A 20,842-nucleotide genomic window follows, 5' to 3' on the forward strand; every position below is an offset into this window, starting at 1 on the left:
AGGCAAGTTGGTTTGCCAGGATTCATAACGAAGTATAGTGAAGGATTGAACAACGGAAGTGTGTTTCTCAGTGCTCTGGAGGTCCTGAGTCTGAGATGGAGCTGTCAGCAGACTGAGTTCTCTCTGCCTCGTATGACCCTTCTCCTTCTGTCTTCACATGTCTCTTCCTCTTCTAGTGCCACATGGCTTAACTTTATAACATTATTTTAATTTAAACACCTTTCAAATGCCCCTCTCTTAAAGTACAGTTACATCATCAGGGTTATAACTCCGTGGTGGAGTGTGTCCGTAGTCTGTGTGAGATCCTGGATTCTAGCCCTAGTACTCTAAATAAATGAATTGATAGATAAATGTAGTTAGGACTTCACATACAGTGCAGTCTGTAACAGTTGAAATCACCAAGTCATTTGGGTAGCCCTCCTCCTCCAGAGAGTTTTGTGGTCCTAAGGATTAAACCCAGAGCCTTCTGACTGTTGTATACTAAGACCCAGGCTAGTTTTAATTTAATATAAATGACATCCTTATGAAAATGTAGACACAAAAGTAGATGCATAGAGGGAAGATATGTGAAGCAGTAAGGAGAATACCAGCCACCGGAAATGACTGTGTGGAGCTTCTGGGAGCCAGGGGAGGCATGGGGCAGTCAATTGTTCTGATGCTACCTTTATTTCTAACTCCTGGATGCCTTAGGTATAAGAAAACACATAACACATTTCTGCTGTTCAAGTCAGTAAGTATATGGTATTTATAGCATCCTCAGAATATTGGTACAGATATTGATTCCTATCATACACAGGTGATCCTTTTCCAGGTGATGGCCAGGAGCACTTTTTCATCTGACTTCTCACCTTTCATCCATCAGGCTATCTCTCCCTTCAAAATAAAGCTAGAATCACACCATTGCTCATCTCTGTACTCTACCATGGTCCCAAGTATCATTGTCTCTTTTCTGAGGCACAAAAATTACCCCTCAAGTGACCTCTCTTACCTCTCCACAATGAAAATAGTCAGCATGATTTTGCTAGAAGACAGTGCACACTGTTGAGGTTTAGAAAACTGCATTTCAAAACTGTACTTCAAAATGTGGTGCTGTGGCATGCTGTGAATTTACTATTTATTGAGGCAAGTCTTACAGTGTAGCTCAAGCTAGCTTTGCCATCTTCCCATATCAGCAGTCATAGCTGCTAAGAATACAGGTGTGCACCATAACACCCAACTTCTTATATTTTTGTATTAAAAGAAATAGAATGGGCAGAAGATATATCTCAGAAGTAGCAGCTTTGCACACACTTAAGGCCCAGAGTTTAATCCCTAGCACCAGGAAAAAAGAAGTTAGAAGACCTTGGAAGCTATCTACTAGGTACTCCAAACTTTTGAAGAATTAAGGATTTCCTAACTTTCTCCTGTTTCTCTCCCCCATGAGAGACTCTCTGGAAGTCTCACTTATATGTCTGGGGCAAACCCAAAAGTAATTGTTAAACATTCTCCCTGCAAAACTCAGTTACAAATTGAGAAAGATGAACCTTGGGGAAGAGAGAGAAAATGAGTTTAGTATCTCACAAAAGCTCCTTGGTGAGCTATTCGATGTCACAAAGACCACATAAGGTTGACTAACTATGGTAGTTTGGATGATTGTAGCCTTGTAGGCTCACATGTTTGTTTGGTCTTCAGTTGGTGGAACTGTTTGAGAAGGATGAGCAAGTGTGACCTCATTGGAAGAGATAGTTCACTGAGGGTAGGTTTTGAGGTTTCAAAAGTCCATGTCATTCCAAGTCAGTTAGTTCTCTGCATGTACTTGGTATTTGTAGATCAGATATTAGCTCTTAGCTACTACTTCAGCTCCATGCTTGCCTGCTGCCATGTTCCCCATCATGATGATCATGGACTCTAACTCTGGAACAGTGAGTCTCCAAATTAGATGCTTTCTTCCATAAGCTGCCTTGGTTGTGGTGTTTTGTCATGGCAATATAAAATTAACTAAGACACCAACAAGTTTTTTAAGTTAAGAAATAAATTGCTTTCATAGTCCTTTATTCTTCTTTGGGAGACATACTCAGCAGTGAAGATTTCACTGAGCACTATACTGAGCATTCAGTATATTCAGGCTGGCAGTGACTCTAAGTCACATGGTCACAAGCCTTATGCTATTTAGCTTGGCATGAATTTTTACCTTTAGACTGTTTCGATGTCCTTGAAATGGGCAGGTGGCATTTGTTTTTAGATCAGTCAATCAACCTCACACACTGCCAATGAGAGCTGAGTCCTTTAACCTTTCAGGACACACTTTTGGCTTTTAGTGGTCACTTAATCAGAGGTTGGCGAGCAGCTGCCTAAGGACACATTCTGGGAGAAACTGGTAGAGGGGAGTGGGGACCCAAGGCCCCCATTCTGTGCTAACAGAAGCAGACAGAAGTATTACAAGGGCTAAAGAAACTTTGCCCTCTATCCTTTGAAGATTTCTCAAAATGAACTCATACCAGAAAGATAAAAAGAAGAAAAGGCACAAATATACTAACACGAAAAAGAGAAAAATCACAGGAGTGGAAATAACTCCATCCCAGCAGGATTCAGAAACTCATATACTCCTATTCCACAGGGCAGGGAGGGAAGCAAGGGGTAAGGCAGACTGGGATTTTAGGCTCAGTGATGGTTGACAAAGAGAAATGAATGAGCCTAAAAGAACACACATGGCCAGAGTTAAAGGCCACTGTGCCTACAAAAGAGACAATAGATTAAAAATGATTCTTTTTTGGATATTGTGTGAGACTGAAATAGAAGACAATGGCTTGTGAGGAAAAGGTGTTTCTGACTGTGTTTCTAGATCAGTATTTTTTTCCTGCTCTATGAGTTCAGTTAATGAAAGCTCAGGGCAGAGACCAGAGGTAACCCCTTTATCTTCAATGGCTCCAAACTTTTGCTGATAAGGGAACTAAACAGAAAGCCTTTCCCTGCCCTGCTGGGAAGAGGCAAGATGAGGTTCTGAGCCTACTGGTAAGGTCTTTTCCTTCAGTTAAACTGTTCACCATGCCCAAACCTACCGTGTTTTGGGGGGTATCATTCTCAACAACACAACAATACAATACACTCCTTCAAGCAAATAATTTCTGCTTTGTAGGTCTGTGCAGGCTCCTAAGAGACATACTTTCCTTTTTTTTCTTTTCTTTTTTTTTTTTTTTTTTTTTTTTTTTTGAGACAGAGTATTATGTAGTCCAGGCTGGTCTTAAACACTTTATCTTCCGGTTTCCACTTCCCAAATTCTGGGATTATAGGCATGATAGGAGAGGTTTTTTACCTCTCTGTAAGGAAGGGTTGGTGATAGCGTGGAGTTTTCCCACAGAAACTCATCACAAGCAGGAACTATGTCACCTGGCCCACTCATCACGCAGCATTTCTTTGAAATGCTGCTTATAGGTTTAGTAAGGTGGGGCTTCTGTAGCTATTTCCTCTGAAATGAAAATCTTCTGCTTTAGAGGGAGGGTCATAAGACTAAGGAAGCAATGAAACTTACAAGATTCAAGAATCTCAGAAAGTTACAGGACTCACAGGATCTGTCTCCAGGTCACATGGACAGCAGACATTGCAAAGTGAAAGAAGACTCTAAAGTGGAGCTTCCTGTTACCTTTGGAAGGAGTGCCAGGGATGGAGCTTCTGTGAATGCCACCAACTACCAGTGGGCTTTTTAGTGATGCAGCTACCTTTGAGTCATAATTCATGCTAAAATACACCAATTGGTTCACCAGGCTGGTCTTTGTGGAACTGTTTACTTACTCTGGCATTTGGTCTTTTGTTGATGCACTACATGAAGTAAACAGATGTTTGTTCGTGTGTCCTCAAGAAAAGTTATGTAAGACAGGGATTAAAAATTAACCATTGGGGGCTGGAGAGATGGCTCAGAGGTTAAGAGCACTGGCTGTTCTTCCAGACTTGTCCTGAGTTCAATTCTCAGTAACCACATGGTGGCTCACAACCATCTGTAATGAGATCTGGTGCCCTCTTCTGATGTACAGGCAGAACACTGTATACATAATAAATAAATAAATAAATAACCATTGTTGCTGTGTGTGTGTGTGTGTGTGTGTGTGTGTGTGTGTGTGAATCAGTCCATCCACAATGGAAATCAGAACGGAGGCTCCTCAAAAACAAATAGACCTGCCACTAACTGGGGATTTACTCCAAGTCTTCAAGTCAATACAAAGGTATTTACACATCAATGTCTATTGTAGCAGTTTCTACAATAGCTAAGCTATGGAACTGACCTAGGTGACCATCCAAAGAGGAATGAATAAGGAAAATTTGGTGTATATAGATGCTGAAAGTTTTTCCAGGGATAATGAAGAATGCAATTGTGTTGTTTGTAGGAAAATGGATGCACTGGGAGATAACTGGGAGAAATGAATTGAGCCAGTATTAGAAAGATGCATATGTCTTCTCTTATGTGGTGCCTAGATTTTGTATAAACATATAAACTAATGTATGTATACATATCATGAAAGTGTAGTGATCGTAGGATATAGAGAAATCGAGATTGATCTAAGTTGGAAGTTTCTTCTCTGCTGGCTAGCTTTTGTAGTGTTGAAAGGTGTTATGTAAGCTACTGGCGGCGAAAAGTCATCAACCATTTTACCCAGCTGTGCACCCCATAGGGTACAATATGCACTTGCCAGGCAAGTTGTGCCCACTGTTGCAATAATGGCATGACTATTATGGGGATAACCAACTGCTTTCTGATTATATTTGAGGCCTGCTTCACAGGAGGGAATTCATTCCTGATTCCATAAACCTGGTAGAAAGCTATGGTTGGGGAAGTCATGGCCCCAGTGAGGAAGTTACTGCTGCTGTTTTGCTAAATAAACCTGGTGTCAACCTGTTTATAATCATAGATTAGTGCTGACTTCAGCTTTGGTCAGAGAAGCTTGCAGTGGATGACAGTTAATGGAGAGACTCATAACTGGTCAAAGTATTTAGAATAAGTGAATCTTGAGTGCTCAGACTTAATATAGACATTTTTGTATATGTCTAGATTATCACCTCCTCCAAAGTTCAGGAAGAGATGGAATAAAGAATACAAGAACCAGAGAATGGTGAAGAATTCTGTGGAAGTTTTCTGGACACAGCATGGCTATTGCACCCACAAATTAAAAGAAGCTTTGGCTATTTGCACAAGATCTACTCAAGACTGGGCCTGTTGACATTCCATCATGAATAGAGGAGGGATGGAGGTGAGTCCCTTCTCCTCCATGAAGAGATATTGAGGGCCGGGCGTTGGTGGTGTATGCCTTTAATCCCAGCACTTGGAAGCAGAGGCAGGCAGATCTCTGTGAGTTCAAGGCCAGCCTGGTCTCCAGAGCGAGTGCCAGGATAAGCTCCAAAGCTACACAGAGAAACCGTGTCTCAAAAAAAGAGAGGTATTGATAGTTAGTAGTTTCTGGGGGGTAGGGCTAGTTATTTTCTTCAGTGGTATGGCTGCTGTTGGGTTGTCTAAGGCCATGACAGTAACCCTAATTAAATACAGTCACACACACACACACACACACACACACACACACACACACATGCATATACACACAACTAAAAAACTTAACAGTTGAAAGTGAGAAGGAAGAATTATGTGAGAGTAGGAGGGAAAAGACAGAGAGTCATCAGTGGTGAAATGACTAAAATATGTACTTGCATGAAGTTGTCAAATAAAACAAGTCATCAGGAACAAAGAAAGTAGAACTAGCTGGATGGTGATGGTGCCCACCTTTAATCCCAGCACTCAGGAGGCAGAGGCGGGTGCATGTGAGTTCTCAGTCAGTGTACTACATTAAATAAATGACCCAGAGACTGATATTAGGGTTCAGGCTTCAAGTTGAAGATCAGAAAAGCAAAGTAGATGGCCACTAGCTTTTACTTCTACCTTGGACTGAAAGGCGATCCTGGCTCCACCAAACCTCAGACTGTCATGTAATCCCAGACTGCTATGCTCTCTTCAATGTGACTGGAGAATCCTAAGACTGAATTGAATGCCAGCTCTGAGACCTTGCTCCTGTCTTATGCTCTCTAATGCTGGGATTAAAGGTGTATAATCCCAGTTTCTGGGATCAAAAGCATGAGCTCTATTATTCTTCACTCTTGTGTAGGCCATGGTAGCCTTGAGGTAACAGAGATCCTGTCTACCTCTTAATCTTGAGTCCTGTGATTAAAGTTGTGTACCACCACTGCCTGATCTCTATAGCTTGAGGCTGACTTTGCTTTCTGAATCCTCAGGCAAGCTTTAATAAATCATAAATAATGTATCACCACAGACCAGCCTAGTCTGCAAATCGAGTTCCAGGACAGCCAAGGCTATCCAGAGAAACCTTGCCTTGAAAACAAACAAACAAGAAAGTAGAAATGAAATAGGCTAGGAGAATAAAGGGGCCTAATAAAAGAGGGTGAGGGGGAAAATGGAGAGGTCAGGGGGTTTGGAGGGTCTGCTCAATGTATGATACATGCTTGTATGAAAATGGCCTTATGTAATACAATACTATGCATAATGAACATATGTAGTGAAAAATTAAGAAAAAAATAATCATATTCTTATTACACAAGATGTTCAACTGGAATACAAAGGATTGTTTTGAGTTTTAACATAGACCACAAAGACTTAATTATAGAATTTAGCAATTTTGTCACTGGGAATTTGACAAATGTAGTTTGAGTGGAATGGTGGGGGACAAAGCAATGAGAATGGTTCAGGACATTACAAACCTCTTTCCTGAGGAATAAAATTGGAGAGGAGCTTTCTGGTGGGATGCAGGGAGTTAATGGTGCTTTTTTGTTTTGTTTTAGGGTGGAAGAAATCACATGTTCTTGTGTGCTGCCTGTAATTATCCTGTAGGTATGGATGCTGATGATATAGTAAAGAGGAGGGCCATTACTAGAGCGATGCCCTCAGGATATGCTGGGGCTGGCTACAAACATAGCCATTACTAAATATCAAGTATTACACAGTTATAACTAAGAAATTATATGTATGTATAAATACACACACATACAGTTTATTTTTGAGACAGGGTTTCTCTGTGTAACCCTGGCTTTCCTGGAACTCATTCAATAGACCAAATTGGCCTTGAACTCACAGAGAGCCACCTGCCTCTGCCTCCCAAGTGCTGGGATTAAAGGTGTGCACCACCACCGCCCAGCCTGATGCATCACTTATTAATGATGTCCCTTTACCCATTATCTATATTTACAATATCTTTTACTACTTCTATGTGGACCTCGGAGACATACTGCTGGTCTTGTGCTCTATTCCCAGCTCCATAGTGAGATTAGCTTTTAACACAGTAGTATTCTCATCACAAGACTTGGCTGGCAACTTTGAGAAGAAAGGTCTCTGTTCTATTTGCCTTATAAGGGAGGGTGAGTTAAGTATTTGTCTGTCCAGCCTGGATTTGGAAGCTCAGGTGGACAGACTGTCCCTAAACTAAGTGTGGAGAATACACCCACAAGGATAGAGGTGGAATGCTTTTTTATTACAGAGTGAGAAGGACATCCAGGTTATGGCCTGGGAACCAGGAAGTGTAGGAGACCATCCAGGCCTGAGATGAAGGGAGGGTGAGAGAGCAAGCAGATTAGAGATATTATTCTGTATGTTGACAGACATTTGCCTGACACCAACCAAAGGTTCCTTGAAGCGGCTGAGGGCATATAACTTAGTTGGAAGAGTGTCCTGAGCCCAAACCCCAGCACAACATAAAAAGTTGAATATGCTGGTGTATATCTGTATAAACACAGTCTATAATTCCTCTGGAGGAGGAGAAGCAGCAGAAATTCAAGGCAATCCACTAACATAGCAAGGTTATATATGTGATCCCCTTCCCCCTTAGAAAAAGCTGAGGTGGGGAGAAAAAGCCCAACAAAACACACACACACACACACACACACACACACACACACACACACACACATGCAAAAACCAAAACCAAAACCAAAACAAAAACCCAAGAAAGGGGGGAATGGAAGAAAAAACAAGGCCCCTTGAGGTTGATGGTTTTGAGTTCAGACAACAGGGTTTGTCTCCCAGACTGACTCGGAATAGCCCAGGCAACTGTGGAGTGAACAACTCAGTGAATGTTCCTGTCTTAGGCCATGGGACTTTATTTGCCTACATTATTGAGTGGGTGTCAAATTCCACGCCTCATTAATTTTACCCAACAGCAGGGACGGCTCGAATTCCTTGCTGAGTCTGCAGAAACAGGTGAATAACTTTGTGAATAAATGTAACATTTGCTTCTTTTAGTAACAATTGCTGTTTGGAGGAAAGAAAACATTTCTTCTGAATCCCCTTTCTTGCTTGCTGGTACTTAACCCTAGTCAAGGAAGTTCCTAGGTTTGGATACATAGGCTGATTCTATTTCCTAGACTGTTCTGGGGAAGGGCAGTTTCCTCCCTGCTAGAAGCCCAGCCCCAAGCCTCAGGCAGCCTTCCAGATTCGTGAAGCGTACAGTCCCTGGCCTTTGTCTCGCCGGATTTAGCTAAACCCGGCTGTTAACACCACACACACCCAGTTTCAGGGCGGAGACTTACCTATTTATTACACCATATTTCTATTTGGTTCTGTCAACAGAGGTTAATTTTGTGACCTCCGGCAGTGATGACTTAAAATTCTGGCTGCAAAGCTCAGGATTGCAGGGTGTAACTGGTGGCTCAGAGGCAGGGCACGATCCGCAGGCGTGGCCGGAGAGGGGACATGAACTGAGACTGGCTTCCCGGTCGCTGGGGTCTGGGGCGTCTCCCATGATATCTTTATAAGGCACAAATGAAAGGGACGTGAGTGTGATCTATATCCTGTCTCCGAGGAGGACAATAAAGTTTGAGAAGTTTGAAAAGGGGAGAGAAAGTGCACGCCCCTCTGGCCACGGGGTGTGGCCGTAGCTCGGCGAGGCGCCTAGAGGCTCTTGCGCGACATGGGGGTCACCGTGGACGTTCACCAGGTGTTTCAGTACCCCTTCGAACAGGTGGTCGCTTGCTTCCTCAGAAAGGTACCTATCTCTTCGACTTGGGCGGTGCGTCTGCTGCCGAGAGCCTGAACTGGCCCTCTCATTATCGCGCGAGGATCCAAAGCTCAGGGGGTCTAAACCCACTCTCCGGGTCCCCCTCCAGCGCGCAATGCATGCTGCTCTCGGGTTGCACAGGGGAGGGTGGAGGTGGAGTTCCTCGAAGGCTGCTCTCAGGGGTGAGCAGAGGGTGCCGTGCAGGGCATCACGTCCACATCCTGCCCGCCTCAGGCAGAGGGAGTGGGCTCTGGGTGGACTGTCTAGTCCGGCATTCCTCACTCACTCCTTAAACTCTAATGCATGTCATTTAAGCTGTGATCTTGGTAGACTCGGTGTTACTCTACTGTTTTCAAGACTTTCTCTTTTACTAAACAGCTGTGGGACTCCCTGCAGAGAGCACTATTTCTGGACCTTAGTTTGCTAATCTGTAGTGTGAGAAAAACAGCGCACACTCCTAGTGTGTTAAAGAGTGTTTATCAAAGGATTGATGGTTATAAGGACTTAGAAATACTGCTATTTATAATATTGCCGTTTTGGATTCCATGGCCCTCACCATGAGGGCTCCTCCTTGGACTGTGCCTAGGCTAACAGTAAAGTGAAAAATATCCTTGAAAACTGGTTGTCACCCAGGCCTGGGAGGTGGGACCCTGAGCTACTATGTTTCTGGTTCAGTAAGGTTTTTGAGTGACCCAGGTCAGATGTCTTCTCTCCAAGATGTATTGGTTGTAAGATGAGGAGTAGTTTCCATATGTCTTCAAAGTCCCTTCAGCTTTCACATTGTTGACCAAGACTTGGGATGATTGCAGCTGCCCTCAGGCAGTGAACTGTAGCATGGAATCTGTATAGCCTGGAAGTTAGACTCAGGGGCTGCTGGGAAGATGGTTAGAACCTCCATCACAGGAAGGGCCTCAGTTACTGAGGGAGACACAGCTGGGGCCCCAAGTGCATGAGGGCTGAGTAGGGTACTCAATACAGTACTGCTATGAAGGCCTTCCTTCCTTCCTTCCTTCCTTCCTTCCTTCCTTCCTTCCTTCCTTCTTTCCTTCCTTCCTTTTCTTCTCCCTCTCCTCCTCCTTTTTGAGGGATAGCTCATTGAACTTTGGGAGCTAGAAAGTGCCTTGCACCTTCCAGGCCCTCAACAAAAGTCTGAGTAAAAATAAAAGTAACAGCTGACACCCCATGTTTTGTTCAAACTGGCAATTTGGAGTGGATTCCCCGTGCATTTTGTGTTGGTCGCTTTTCCACTGTGATGAAATACCCGAGGTAATGAACTTGCAAGGAGGAAACATCTATATTGGTTCACCATTATGAAGGCTCTGGTCCACAATTACTTGTTTTAGTTTGATTTTTGTTGCAATAAAACATTGGCTAAAAGTAGCTTGGGGAGGAAAGGTTTTATTTCAGCTTACAGGGTGTATTTCATCATTGAATAAAGTCCAGGCAGGAACACAAGGCAGAGACTGAAGCAGAGACCGTAGAGGAATGCTGCTTACTGGTTTACTTTGCCTGGCTCACTTAGCTAACATTCTTCCAGTCTCTTGTAACAGCTCAGGAAACTCTGAACACTTCACCTTTTCTAGCTCTAAACTCAAGTCTTTCCATAGTTCTTACCCACAAAACAACATGGTCAGCTCCATCACAGCAGTATTCCACTGTTCGGTCCCACATGTCGGTTTCAGGTACAGGTGATGGGTTTAGAGAGTGAGACCCACGTTAATAAATGATGGTGAGGTTGGCATAATTTCAGTGGGTGATGCACCTCACACAAGGAGCACACAGGGTGTTGGGGATGCCTGCAGCAGTCCCACATGGAGGTCTTTAGGTAGGCGTTCTCAGAAAAGTGGCATCTATAAAAGGTTTGCTGAAACTTGGATAGGAGTCTTCCTAGTCCCTCCCTCCCTCCCTCCCTCCCTCCCTCTCTCCCTCCCTCCCTTCCTCCCCCTCCTTCCCTTCTCTCTCTGTGTGTTTCTGCATGCACATACATGCATGCATTTGTGTGTATACATGTGGGCATTTGCTCTGAATAATACAGTATCATCTCTACTCCTCCAAGCAGTCTAAGAAGTCATCATGACGGACTCATTCACACTGTGGGGAAACTGAGGCTCAGCGAAGTCTAAGTAACTGTTTAAGCACCCCCAGCCAACAGGTAGGAGAGCCAGGATCCCAGCCCATGTGGATGGGAAGCCCATGTCTCACCAGCAATCTGTACTTCCAGCCCTGACACAGTGGCCACTCAGAGGATGATGTGAGGAGGACAGTGGCTCAAGGCTCAGCTTTGCCTTTGGTTCATTTGCCTCTCAGGGTCTGTTCTTCGGGGTGGATCCTTGTGTCTAATATGAAGCTTAGCTTGGATGTGTGACCGTGGCACACAGCAGTTGCTAGCCGTTTCTGTGCAACAAATTATGCCAGAACTTAGTGGCCTTGCCTAGTGACAGGCTTTTAATTCTGGTGGTTCTGTGGGTTGACTGAGCTCATGTGGTTGGATTTAGTGTGTCATGTGGTGTGGCTGAGATCACTTATATAAGTACATTCAGTCAGCATCTGATGCAGTTCTTATAAGATGATAGTAGCTAAATGTTTGGCACCTTTAAGAAATATGGAGTGACCCAGGTGTGGTGACTCATGCCTGTAACCCAAGCGGTGGTGAGTCTGAAGCAGGATGGTCATCACACACTTGTGGCCACTGAGCTACCTACCCTGTCCCAGAAAACCCCAAACCAAACAATTAATATCAACAAAAAGGAATTCCTGTAGGTGGCTATAGCTGCTGTGACTTATGAGTGTAAATTCCTGTCGTGTCCAGAAGACAGTTTTCTTCTGGTTCTCCTCACAGTCTTTCTATTTAAATGGTCTCTCTGAGACTTGGTGTGTGTGTGTGTGTGTGTGTGTGTGTGTGTGTGTGTGTGTGTGTGTGTTGATGTGCACTCCACCGTCCCTTATGCTCTGTAATTTGACTAGTTGTGAGTTTCTGTGTTAACCACCGTCTACTTCCAAAAAACACTTCCCTGATGCAGTCAGACAGCTATTAGATACTCAGCATTCTATCATGGAGTGGAAAGGGGTTCATGAGCCTCCCTAACTGACTGACTATGGACAGTTTGTGGCTTCTTAGGGAGGGAGAGTTAGTTTTTCTCAAGGGTGTAGCTCCTGGAAGTCTACCATACTCCAGTGGATGGTCCCACACCTAGAGCTATATGGACGTCATAACTTAAGAGTTGATGGGATATGAAACAACAGCAATAATAATAAATTACAATGGGACACGAAGTTGGGGTGGGAAGGAAGATGGTAGTAGGTCTGGGGAAAGTTAAGGGGAGGAGTTGGGGGGTGAAAATGATCCAAGTACACTTGGTCTCAAAGAATTACAAAAATATTAATTTTCTAAAATGGGGATTCCTTCCTCAGGGTGGGTATGGTCCACTGACTCGCCTGATTGCCCCCCCACCCCCATGCAATGAGCAGCATGCTCAGCTGTGTGCATAGCATAGCCTTCCTCTCTCTTGGTGATGCCACCACCTTCTAGGCTGGTTGTGAGGATCAAAAATGTAACAGTTTGACAGGCATGTGTGTTTTATGAAGCCTTGGGTAGAAAGAATTATATTTTGAAGAAAATATGCTTTTACTTTTCTTTTAGTCTTTATGATGATGATTTTTAAATAGCAACAATAATAATAATAATAATAATAATAATAATAATATATATTTAAGCAAAGCAGTAGGCAGAAGGGACAGTCAGGTGAGAAACTCTGGGGACATTTAATCTGATTTTGCACAATGGCGGGAGAAGCTGCTTTAGAACTGAGGACATCGTGTTTTAAATAGAGTCTACTGATCCGTGGCTTTCGGTATGTCCACTCTCGCCTTCCAAGTTCTAATTCACTACTATTTTTAAAACCTGAAGATGATCTGATCTTACACCTGTCTGTTGGCTGCTTCGTGCAAAACATTAGCTGCATGCTTTCAAAGACGAGTGGAACCTAGAAAACAAAGGATACAGTGCTCTGTTTGTGGAGTATAGTGTTCCTCAGTCTCTTCCTGGAAGAGTGCTTTGAGACCCAGCATGGCTGCTTCATCAGATGCTAGGCTGTGCTTTCTGTGACTACTGCAGCATCAGTGGCTTCACTGTGTCATTGGGTTCCCTGGTTCCCTTCTTTGTACAATACCCCGCTCCCCGCACCAGACACGGTTTCTCTGTGTAGACCTGGCTGTCCTAGAACTTGCTCTGTAGACCAGGCTGGCCTCAGAGATCCGCCTGCCTCTGCCTCTTAGGTGCAGGATTAAAGGTGTGTACTACCTCCACCCCACTGTACAATTCTCATCTTATCTTATCTTTCCAGCACTCGTAATTTAGAGTATTCCTTACATTTGACTAGAAAGTTGTGTAAACAAGTGGAGTGGAAAATTCCTTACGTGCCATCTGCCTGGAATTTAAAGTCATTACTAAAGATGCAAATGGTCTGTCCAAATGAGCCCACAGAGTTTGAGGTTTCTCACTGTTGACTTGTTCAGGTTGACTTTACTCCTTGCAAATGTGGGTGAACTCTATGGAGATTTGTGTCAACCATTTCTGTTGTATCCCAAGCACCCAAAGAGGTTCTTGAACACGGGGGACATTCAACAAACTCTTGTTCCATGAAGAAAACTCACCCTCCTGTGGTTCACAGTATACAATTTTACATTAAAGGGAAGCTGAGGCAGGAGGATTGCTCGAGCTCAGAAAGTTGAAGTCAGCTTGGGCAACACAGTGAAACACCCTCTGTTCATTTCACAAAATGAAACAAACCAAAACTCCAACATGCTGATGAAAGTCAACACAGGGTCCAGAAACAATACTGGAATACTGTAAGAAAACAGAATAAAATAACATTTTACTTCCGTCAGTGACCTAAGGCTTTATTTATTCCAGTGGCATGCCTCATGGAATGCATCAGTGTTTACCCGTAAGCTCATAAAGGGGATTTATGAATGGCTATTTCCATTTAGAGTGGAAAGCTGATTGGGTAATTAATAATGTTTCCTGCTGATCCCGTCTTCACCCCTTGAAGACCTGATGCTTACATGTGTGGAACATCTTTCCCCGTGGAGCGCCAGAAGTATTTACGAGGATCTGCATTCCCCAAACCAGTGGTTTGGTTGGATGTTAGGTCTCAGTGTCAAGCAGAGCCTAGAGATGATCTTTATACCCTGTGCTGGGTGGCACTTTTCACCTTCCATTCCTATGCTCTCCTGCAAGTTGAGGTGTGGTGTGAAGGAGAAGGTGCGGGTGAGGAGCATAGCTCTTGAGTCAGGCTGTACTGCCAACAGTTGTGGGGGTGTGGACAGGTCAATTCATGTTTCTGTGCCTCAGTTTCCTTGTCTACAGAATAAGGATAATAGTCATCTTCTAAGGTTGCTGGGGCATAGTTAATCAATGCATGCACTTCCATGCACCCTGCTTAATGCTGGGGGTATGGTAAGTGCTTTCAAAGCATCTGCTAAATTCTGGGGATCTTTATGTTTGTTTAGGAATGTGAAACTGAAAAGTTGGGGGAAGCAGTCTGCAGAAATCTTTACCAGCTTAGAACAATAAGGGAGAAGGTGAGCATGAATAATGGGGCACATCTGCATGATAAATTATTTTTTAAGTGCAATTTAAATTTTAAAGCGTGCTTAGTAACTCATCCAGTGGAGGCTGTGGCTTAGTGTATGAAAAATTTTTATCTATCAAAGTGCTAATAGTTACATATTCATTATATGCCTATTAATTGTTATTCATGGTAAGTCTCTGTACCCTTTGACAATAAATAAAACATGACCTTGTCCTGAAGTTGCTTCCTGTCAGGGGGGATCAGAGAGGAACCTATTGATTATCGTGCCAAGCTTTCTCAGGGGTATACACAGACATATAATGTGGGGCAAAGTGCATTTGTTAAATTGCGTCTTCCTCTGTAGCCTAGGCTGGCCTTGGGCACTTGGCACTTTTCCTCCAGCCTCCCTAGTACTGCAATTCACAGGCATGACTTACCACACCAGGCAGATCAATAAAGTGTTGATTAACTCATGACTCATTTGATCTTAGTAATAAGTCAACTTTGCTTCTCTTCTGGAGTGAGCTACTTTAATGGAGACCATGAAAGATTGGGCAATATATGGTGATGTCTCTGTATAGCTGAACACACAGTGAGGCCCTTTGTACATGTTTGGAAGCAGCTTCTGGGTAGTAGATCCCTTTGTAGCAGACTGAGTAGATATGCATATGCCAATGGGCCAGGCATACTACAGGTCGTCATTCTTTGTGCTTTCTCAAAAGCATGTCCACACTGATTCCTATGAAGACATTGACTATGAAGAGGACCATGTTTCAAAAGGGAGGTATTGACTTTTGAACTTTTCAGATAGCTGATATTTAAATAACTTCCTGCTCTTAAGAGAATACTTTCTGAATGATGAACTTTCCTCTAGCAAACAAAAGTAGAGGCTATGGGTTCATAAAGCTCCACCTACAGGTACACTAATTGTTTTTTTTTTTAATTTATTTATTCTAGTTAGGGAACAAGCTTGTTTCACATGTAAGTCCCTTCCCCCTCTCCCTCCCCTTACCCCCTCCCCCTCCCCCACCCCTAGCCTACCCTCCACCCCATCCACCCACTATTCCCCAGGCAGGGTAGGGCCCTCAACGGGGGCTCTGCAAAGTCCAAATCTTCCTGTGCTGGTCCTGGGCCCTTCCCCATGTGTCCAGGGCCAGAGTGTAACCCTTCACGGTACACTAATTGTTATCCCTATAATAGATGGACTTAATTTCTTGGTCTTTTACTTTAATAATTATGTATTTGCTTTAATGTACATTCCCCAGAATTGGCATCATGTGGCTTTTGGGCCTCTCTTTTAAACAACTTTTTTTGTTTTGTTTTGTTTTTTCAAGACAGGGTTTCTCTGGGCTTTGGAGTCTGTGCTGGAACTAACTCTTGTAGACCAGGCTGGTCTCGAACTCACAGAGATCTGCCTGCCTCTGCCTCCCCAGTGCTGAGATTAAAGGCGTGAGCCACCAACACCCAGCTTAAACAATGTTTTATTAGCATATATGAGTTATATGTAATGATGGGCTGCACTATGATATTTTGTACATACAATGTATATTTATCATATTTAAACTCATTATCCTCTATTGTTTTCCTCCCCCACCAGCTGCTACCCTTCCTCTTCCCAACTAGTTTCCTCTCTTTCATGGTGTGTGTGTGTGTGTGTGTGTGTGTGTGTGTGTGTGTGTGTGTGTATGTGTGTGTGTATGTGTGTGTGTGTGTGTATGAGAGAGAGAGAGAGAGAGAGAGAGAGAGAGAGAGAGAGAGAGATGAGAGCCAGAGAGATGAGGGGGCTAATGAGTTTCATTTGGGTACAGGAACATGAATAGGGCCTCTCTACAGGAGTATAAATATTTCATCACTGAAGAAAACATACGTCGCCCCCCCCCCCAACAACCACTAACAGTCTATATATAGGTCTTCTGAGAGAGAAGGTTGAGATTCACCCCACTAGCAATAGTAAACTGTCTAGAATTCCCCAGGGAAGGGTGAGTCATTGTAAGTGTCCCCCCTTCATGGAACATTGTTGATTGGCCCAATCTTGTGCAGCTGCTGTGAGTTTGAGTGCAACAGCTGTGTTATACTTTGGGGACCTTGTTCTCCAACATTCCACCCCTTTCTCCTGCTCTTTCCTTAAATCTCCTCTTAGACAGTGTTCCCTGAGCCTTTTAGGGCATGATAGATGTTGTATTTGGGGCTGAGCGTTCAACAGTCACTTACTTTTAGCACTTTGACCAGTAATTATGTCTCCTCAGTAAGCACTACTTACTGCAAAAAGAAGGGTCTCTGCCCAGAGGTGACAGCAACATTCATCCATGGGAATAAACATAATTATTTAGAAGTTAATTTGATGGACACACAGCATATTCATTTAGCAAAACAATGGAAGTAGCTTTCCCACCAGACCCATGACCTCTCCAGCCACAAGGCTTTGACCAGGCTTACAGTACCAGCTTACAGTACTGAGCACTGGTTCTCTCCTATGAAGCAGGCCTTAAATCCAATTAGGAAGTGGTTGGTTACCCCATTATGGACTTGCTACTGTTGCACTAGTAGGTACATCTTGCCTGGCAATTCAGCAAGCTAACTTTCAGGGTCCAAAGCTGAGTATGACAGCTGAGGACAGTTTCCCCACACCTATCTGCATAGCACTGTTGACACTGTGAAGGCCAGTCAGCAGGGAGGGAGCATCCAGCCCACCTCTAGCTTAATTCTCAATGTTCTTAGATCAGAGTATGTGGTGTCTTCATCCAGAGGGTCTTACAATCTAGTTCTATTGGGCAGCCAAACAGCAGTGGCAATCACCTGTATTATTTTGGAGGCCCCCTGAGAGATATTGTAGGGAGATAGTCCATCCCTGGAAATGGGATTTTCATTAATAACCTATGGATTCTAGGAGTATCTTTATCTACCCACTTCAAGATATCTCCATTCAAATGGTTTTTGGTCTCTTTTAAATTGTAAAGGGGAAAAGGAAAGGGGCTAGTGATAACCTTAGAAGTATGCATTTTACCTTTATTATTGTTTCAGTAGACTTATATATCTTGGGAAAGGAAGGGTGCTAGCTCACTTATTCTATGAAGAAAATAAAATCATAAGATTAAAAATGAAGCCCAATGTACCTGAGAAATCTCCAGACTCACTAATAAAATGCAGTACACCAGTGTGTACACAGCCACAAAACCAGGTTCAAGAAAGACAAGGGCTTTTGGCAGAAACTGGGTCAGCAAACCATATTGCTCCCAGGAGTGTCTGGAATGGAGTGGGAATGGGCAGACCCATCCCTATATAACACGTGCAGGATTTACACAGGAGACTTTCAACAAGAAGAGTTCATAATATTCATTATTAGGTTTCCTTATTTGGAAGAGTACGAAAAGAGATCACGTGGAACAGCCACTGTGTAACATACTCCGGGTGGGCACAGTGTAGATCTGGATCTGGCTGGATCAGCTCCATAGTCATGTGGTGTTTGAGTAGGTGTCCAGAAAGCATGAGTACTTACTTGAGTTCTTCCCAGGATGGTGGGAAGGGCTCCTAATGAGCTCTGAGTCTCTTAATCCCTTAGTATCAGGCTTTCCATATATTTCATGTGTAAGAATTAAAACATGAATATGTACCACAAGATGGCATTCTATTATTTCAAGTAATGCCAGGGCAGTTAATTTCTGAAAAGTGTTAAAATATGTGTCGTCCATGTAACGGTATTTAACTGTTTCACACAAACCTCTAATTTCCTTTGCTATTCTTTATAGAAACTTGAGGCTTATGTCTGTTAACTCATGAAGGAAAACAACTTAGATTTTGCAAATGACATTTATTAGAGTGAATAGTTCATGGTCTCATGTTCGGCTACTAAAAGTTCCATTTTCCTAAAGCTGCAAGGATTGTAAATGAGTGAGTGACCTTAGGTGTTTTCTACTGTGTCTTCCATGCTTTTCCATCTATCACCTTGTGTTACTTTCTCTTAAGCAGATCTGACATATTTATTTACTGCTTATGTTTGCTTTTTTCAAGTAATATATGAGTTTTATAAGAGGCTACATGATTTTCATTTCATGACCATATTCTCAGTGTCTGGAACAGTGTCTGTCTATCTATCTATCCATCATTCTATCTATTATGTATGTATGCATGTGTATACATTTGTGGGTATGTATATCTATTAATTGATCTGTGGTAGTGATAGGGAGTGGCACTATTAGGAGGTATGGCTTTGTTGGAGTAGTGTGGAATTTTGGAGGAGGTTTGTCACTGGGGGGTGGGCTTTGAGATTTCAGAAGCTCAAGCCAGGCACTGTCTCTTCCTGCTGCCTGTGAGTCAAGTTGTAGAACTCAGATCCTTCTCCAGCACCATGTCTGCCTGCATGCCATCATGCTTCCTACATGATGATAATGGACTAAATCTCTGAATTGTAAGCCAGCTCCAATGAAATGTTTTCCATCTTAAGAGTTGTGTGTCTCTTTATGACAATAAAACCCAAACTAAGATTCTACTTATCATCTCTTTATCTATCTATCTATCTATCTATCCATCCATCCATCCATCCATCATCCATCCATCCATCCATCCATCCATCCATCCATCCATCTATCTATCTATCTATCTATCTATCTATCTATCTATCTATCTATCATCTTTCTACCTGTTTAATCACAAAAAGATGAAGAGGGTCCTTATTATTTAAATGAATAGCCTTTTTTCTTAGTAGCTAAATATTAAAATTAAATGGAAGTGTGAAATAGTATAGTTGAACCTGTAAGAATTTCACTGACAATTTAGCGATGTAATCAGAACTGAGAAAGTTTTATTACTGTGCCTGTCTGGCGATGCATTCTGTTTTCCTTCATAATTTAGTTTCGTTATCTTCCTACAACTTACAGCGTGACTGTAACATTTACTCAGAATGCATTTATGGATATGTAATGAACAAGCTGCAATGCTGTAAAGGAAACAATTTCATTTTATGTTAGTGTAAAAAGGCTAATTCACACATGTCCTCATGGTCTAGGGAGCTGCGTATGTCTTGGATGGCTGTCCAGGAAGTCTCCTTTGTAGAGAAACAGACTCCTCCGTCTATCTTCTCTTACCAGTATGGATCTCTGGAGGGCTAAGCTTCATGGAGGCAGCTGAGGTAGTCTTTGGAATAGGGTTGAACTGAGTGATTTCGAACACAAATGCATTTTCATTCTTTTTCTTGGTTCTTTGAGGTCCATACCAATAGAGTTTTATATTTCATTTCTAAGGATTCAGAAGACCTGAAGCTCAAATTCTCCAGGCAAAGGACCCCTTTCCCCACCTCAGCCCAGGCAATGCACTTGGCTTCTGCTCAGTGTATTGAGACACCATTTGATCACACGATGAATTGGGGACCTGGGGAGGAGGAAGGGGATGGCCCAAGAGTATCAGTCTCAAGTTAGAAGCTACTTTATCCTGTGATTTTGAGAGATTCATTCTCTCTCTCTCTCTCTCTCTCTCTCTCTCTCTCTCTCTCTCTCCCCACATCTGAGTTAGAGTAACACAGAGGTGATTTCACAGTGGATGTGGAGGCAGACAGACAGTATCTGGAGTAAGTTACATTATCCCAGGTGCAGTAATTATTAACTATTTTAGCAGGGTATTTAGTTTTTCCAAGCCTTATCCTCCATACAGGAAATAGAAAAAAAAAAAAAAACCACTATAATTTCATGGTATGCTTTTGAGAATTAACAGACTATGTATGTAAATTGAGTAGGTTAAAAATGGTAGCTATTATTAATGTTGGTGCATCTAAATTCTCTTTCAGGGCAATTTAGTAAAAGAAATAAACTATCGAATATCTCTTATGTGTCTGACATCCTATCCTTTTATGATTGTTTTCCTGAGGTGCTAACACAGTCACCAGGCCATGGTCTTTCTGTTTTGGACTGACCTGTTTAATTCCTGAAACAATCCAATCTTCATCCAGTTCCTACTTTTGGAGATTGGGGATAATATTATGTAACTCCTTCATAATGAAATAGCTGTTAGAGTTAGACAGGGTGATGTAATTAAGGCATTTAGCACAGGTCTGGCACTGAGAACATTCTTGGTTTATGTTAGCCTGGTTCATTATTATTATTATTATTATTTATTATTATTTTATATATTCCAATCTCATTCTCATCTCTGCTCAGGGCTTAGTTAGGATCTAAAGAAGGCTTTCCTAGGGACAGAGGGATGGCTCATTGGCTAAGAACACTTTCTGCTCTTGTTGGACCTGGGTTCAGTCCTTGGTAC

General features: G+C 42.8%; 1 protein-coding gene across 3 annotated transcripts in view; it reads left to right on the top strand.

Annotated features, from left to right (window-relative positions):
• Positions 1–8,852: 8,852 nt before the first annotated feature.
• The window catches only part of Prelid2 (PRELI domain containing 2), a 64,803-nt gene continuing 52,813 nt past the window's right edge, over positions 8,853–20,842 (top strand). Inside the window, exons 1-2 of one of the 3 annotated variants that reach the window (XM_027398002.2) lie at positions 8,884–9,008; positions 11,080–11,172. Coding sequence is in view for 1 of the 3 variants with exons in the window: in XM_027398001.2 (XP_027253802.1) it covers positions 8,934–9,008 (75 nt within the window). In the remaining 2 variants the exon portion in view is untranslated. Of the gene's footprint in view, positions 9,009–11,076; positions 11,173–20,842 lie in introns of all 3 variants that reach the window. The other 2 variants (XM_027398003.2, XM_027398001.2) reach the window with 2 other exon arrangements.

This window comes from Cricetulus griseus, chromosome 2 (assembly GCF_003668045.3).
Source record: "Cricetulus griseus strain 17A/GY chromosome 2, alternate assembly CriGri-PICRH-1.0, whole genome shotgun sequence".
NCBI classification, from domain to species: domain Eukaryota; kingdom Metazoa; phylum Chordata; class Mammalia; order Rodentia; family Cricetidae; genus Cricetulus; species Cricetulus griseus.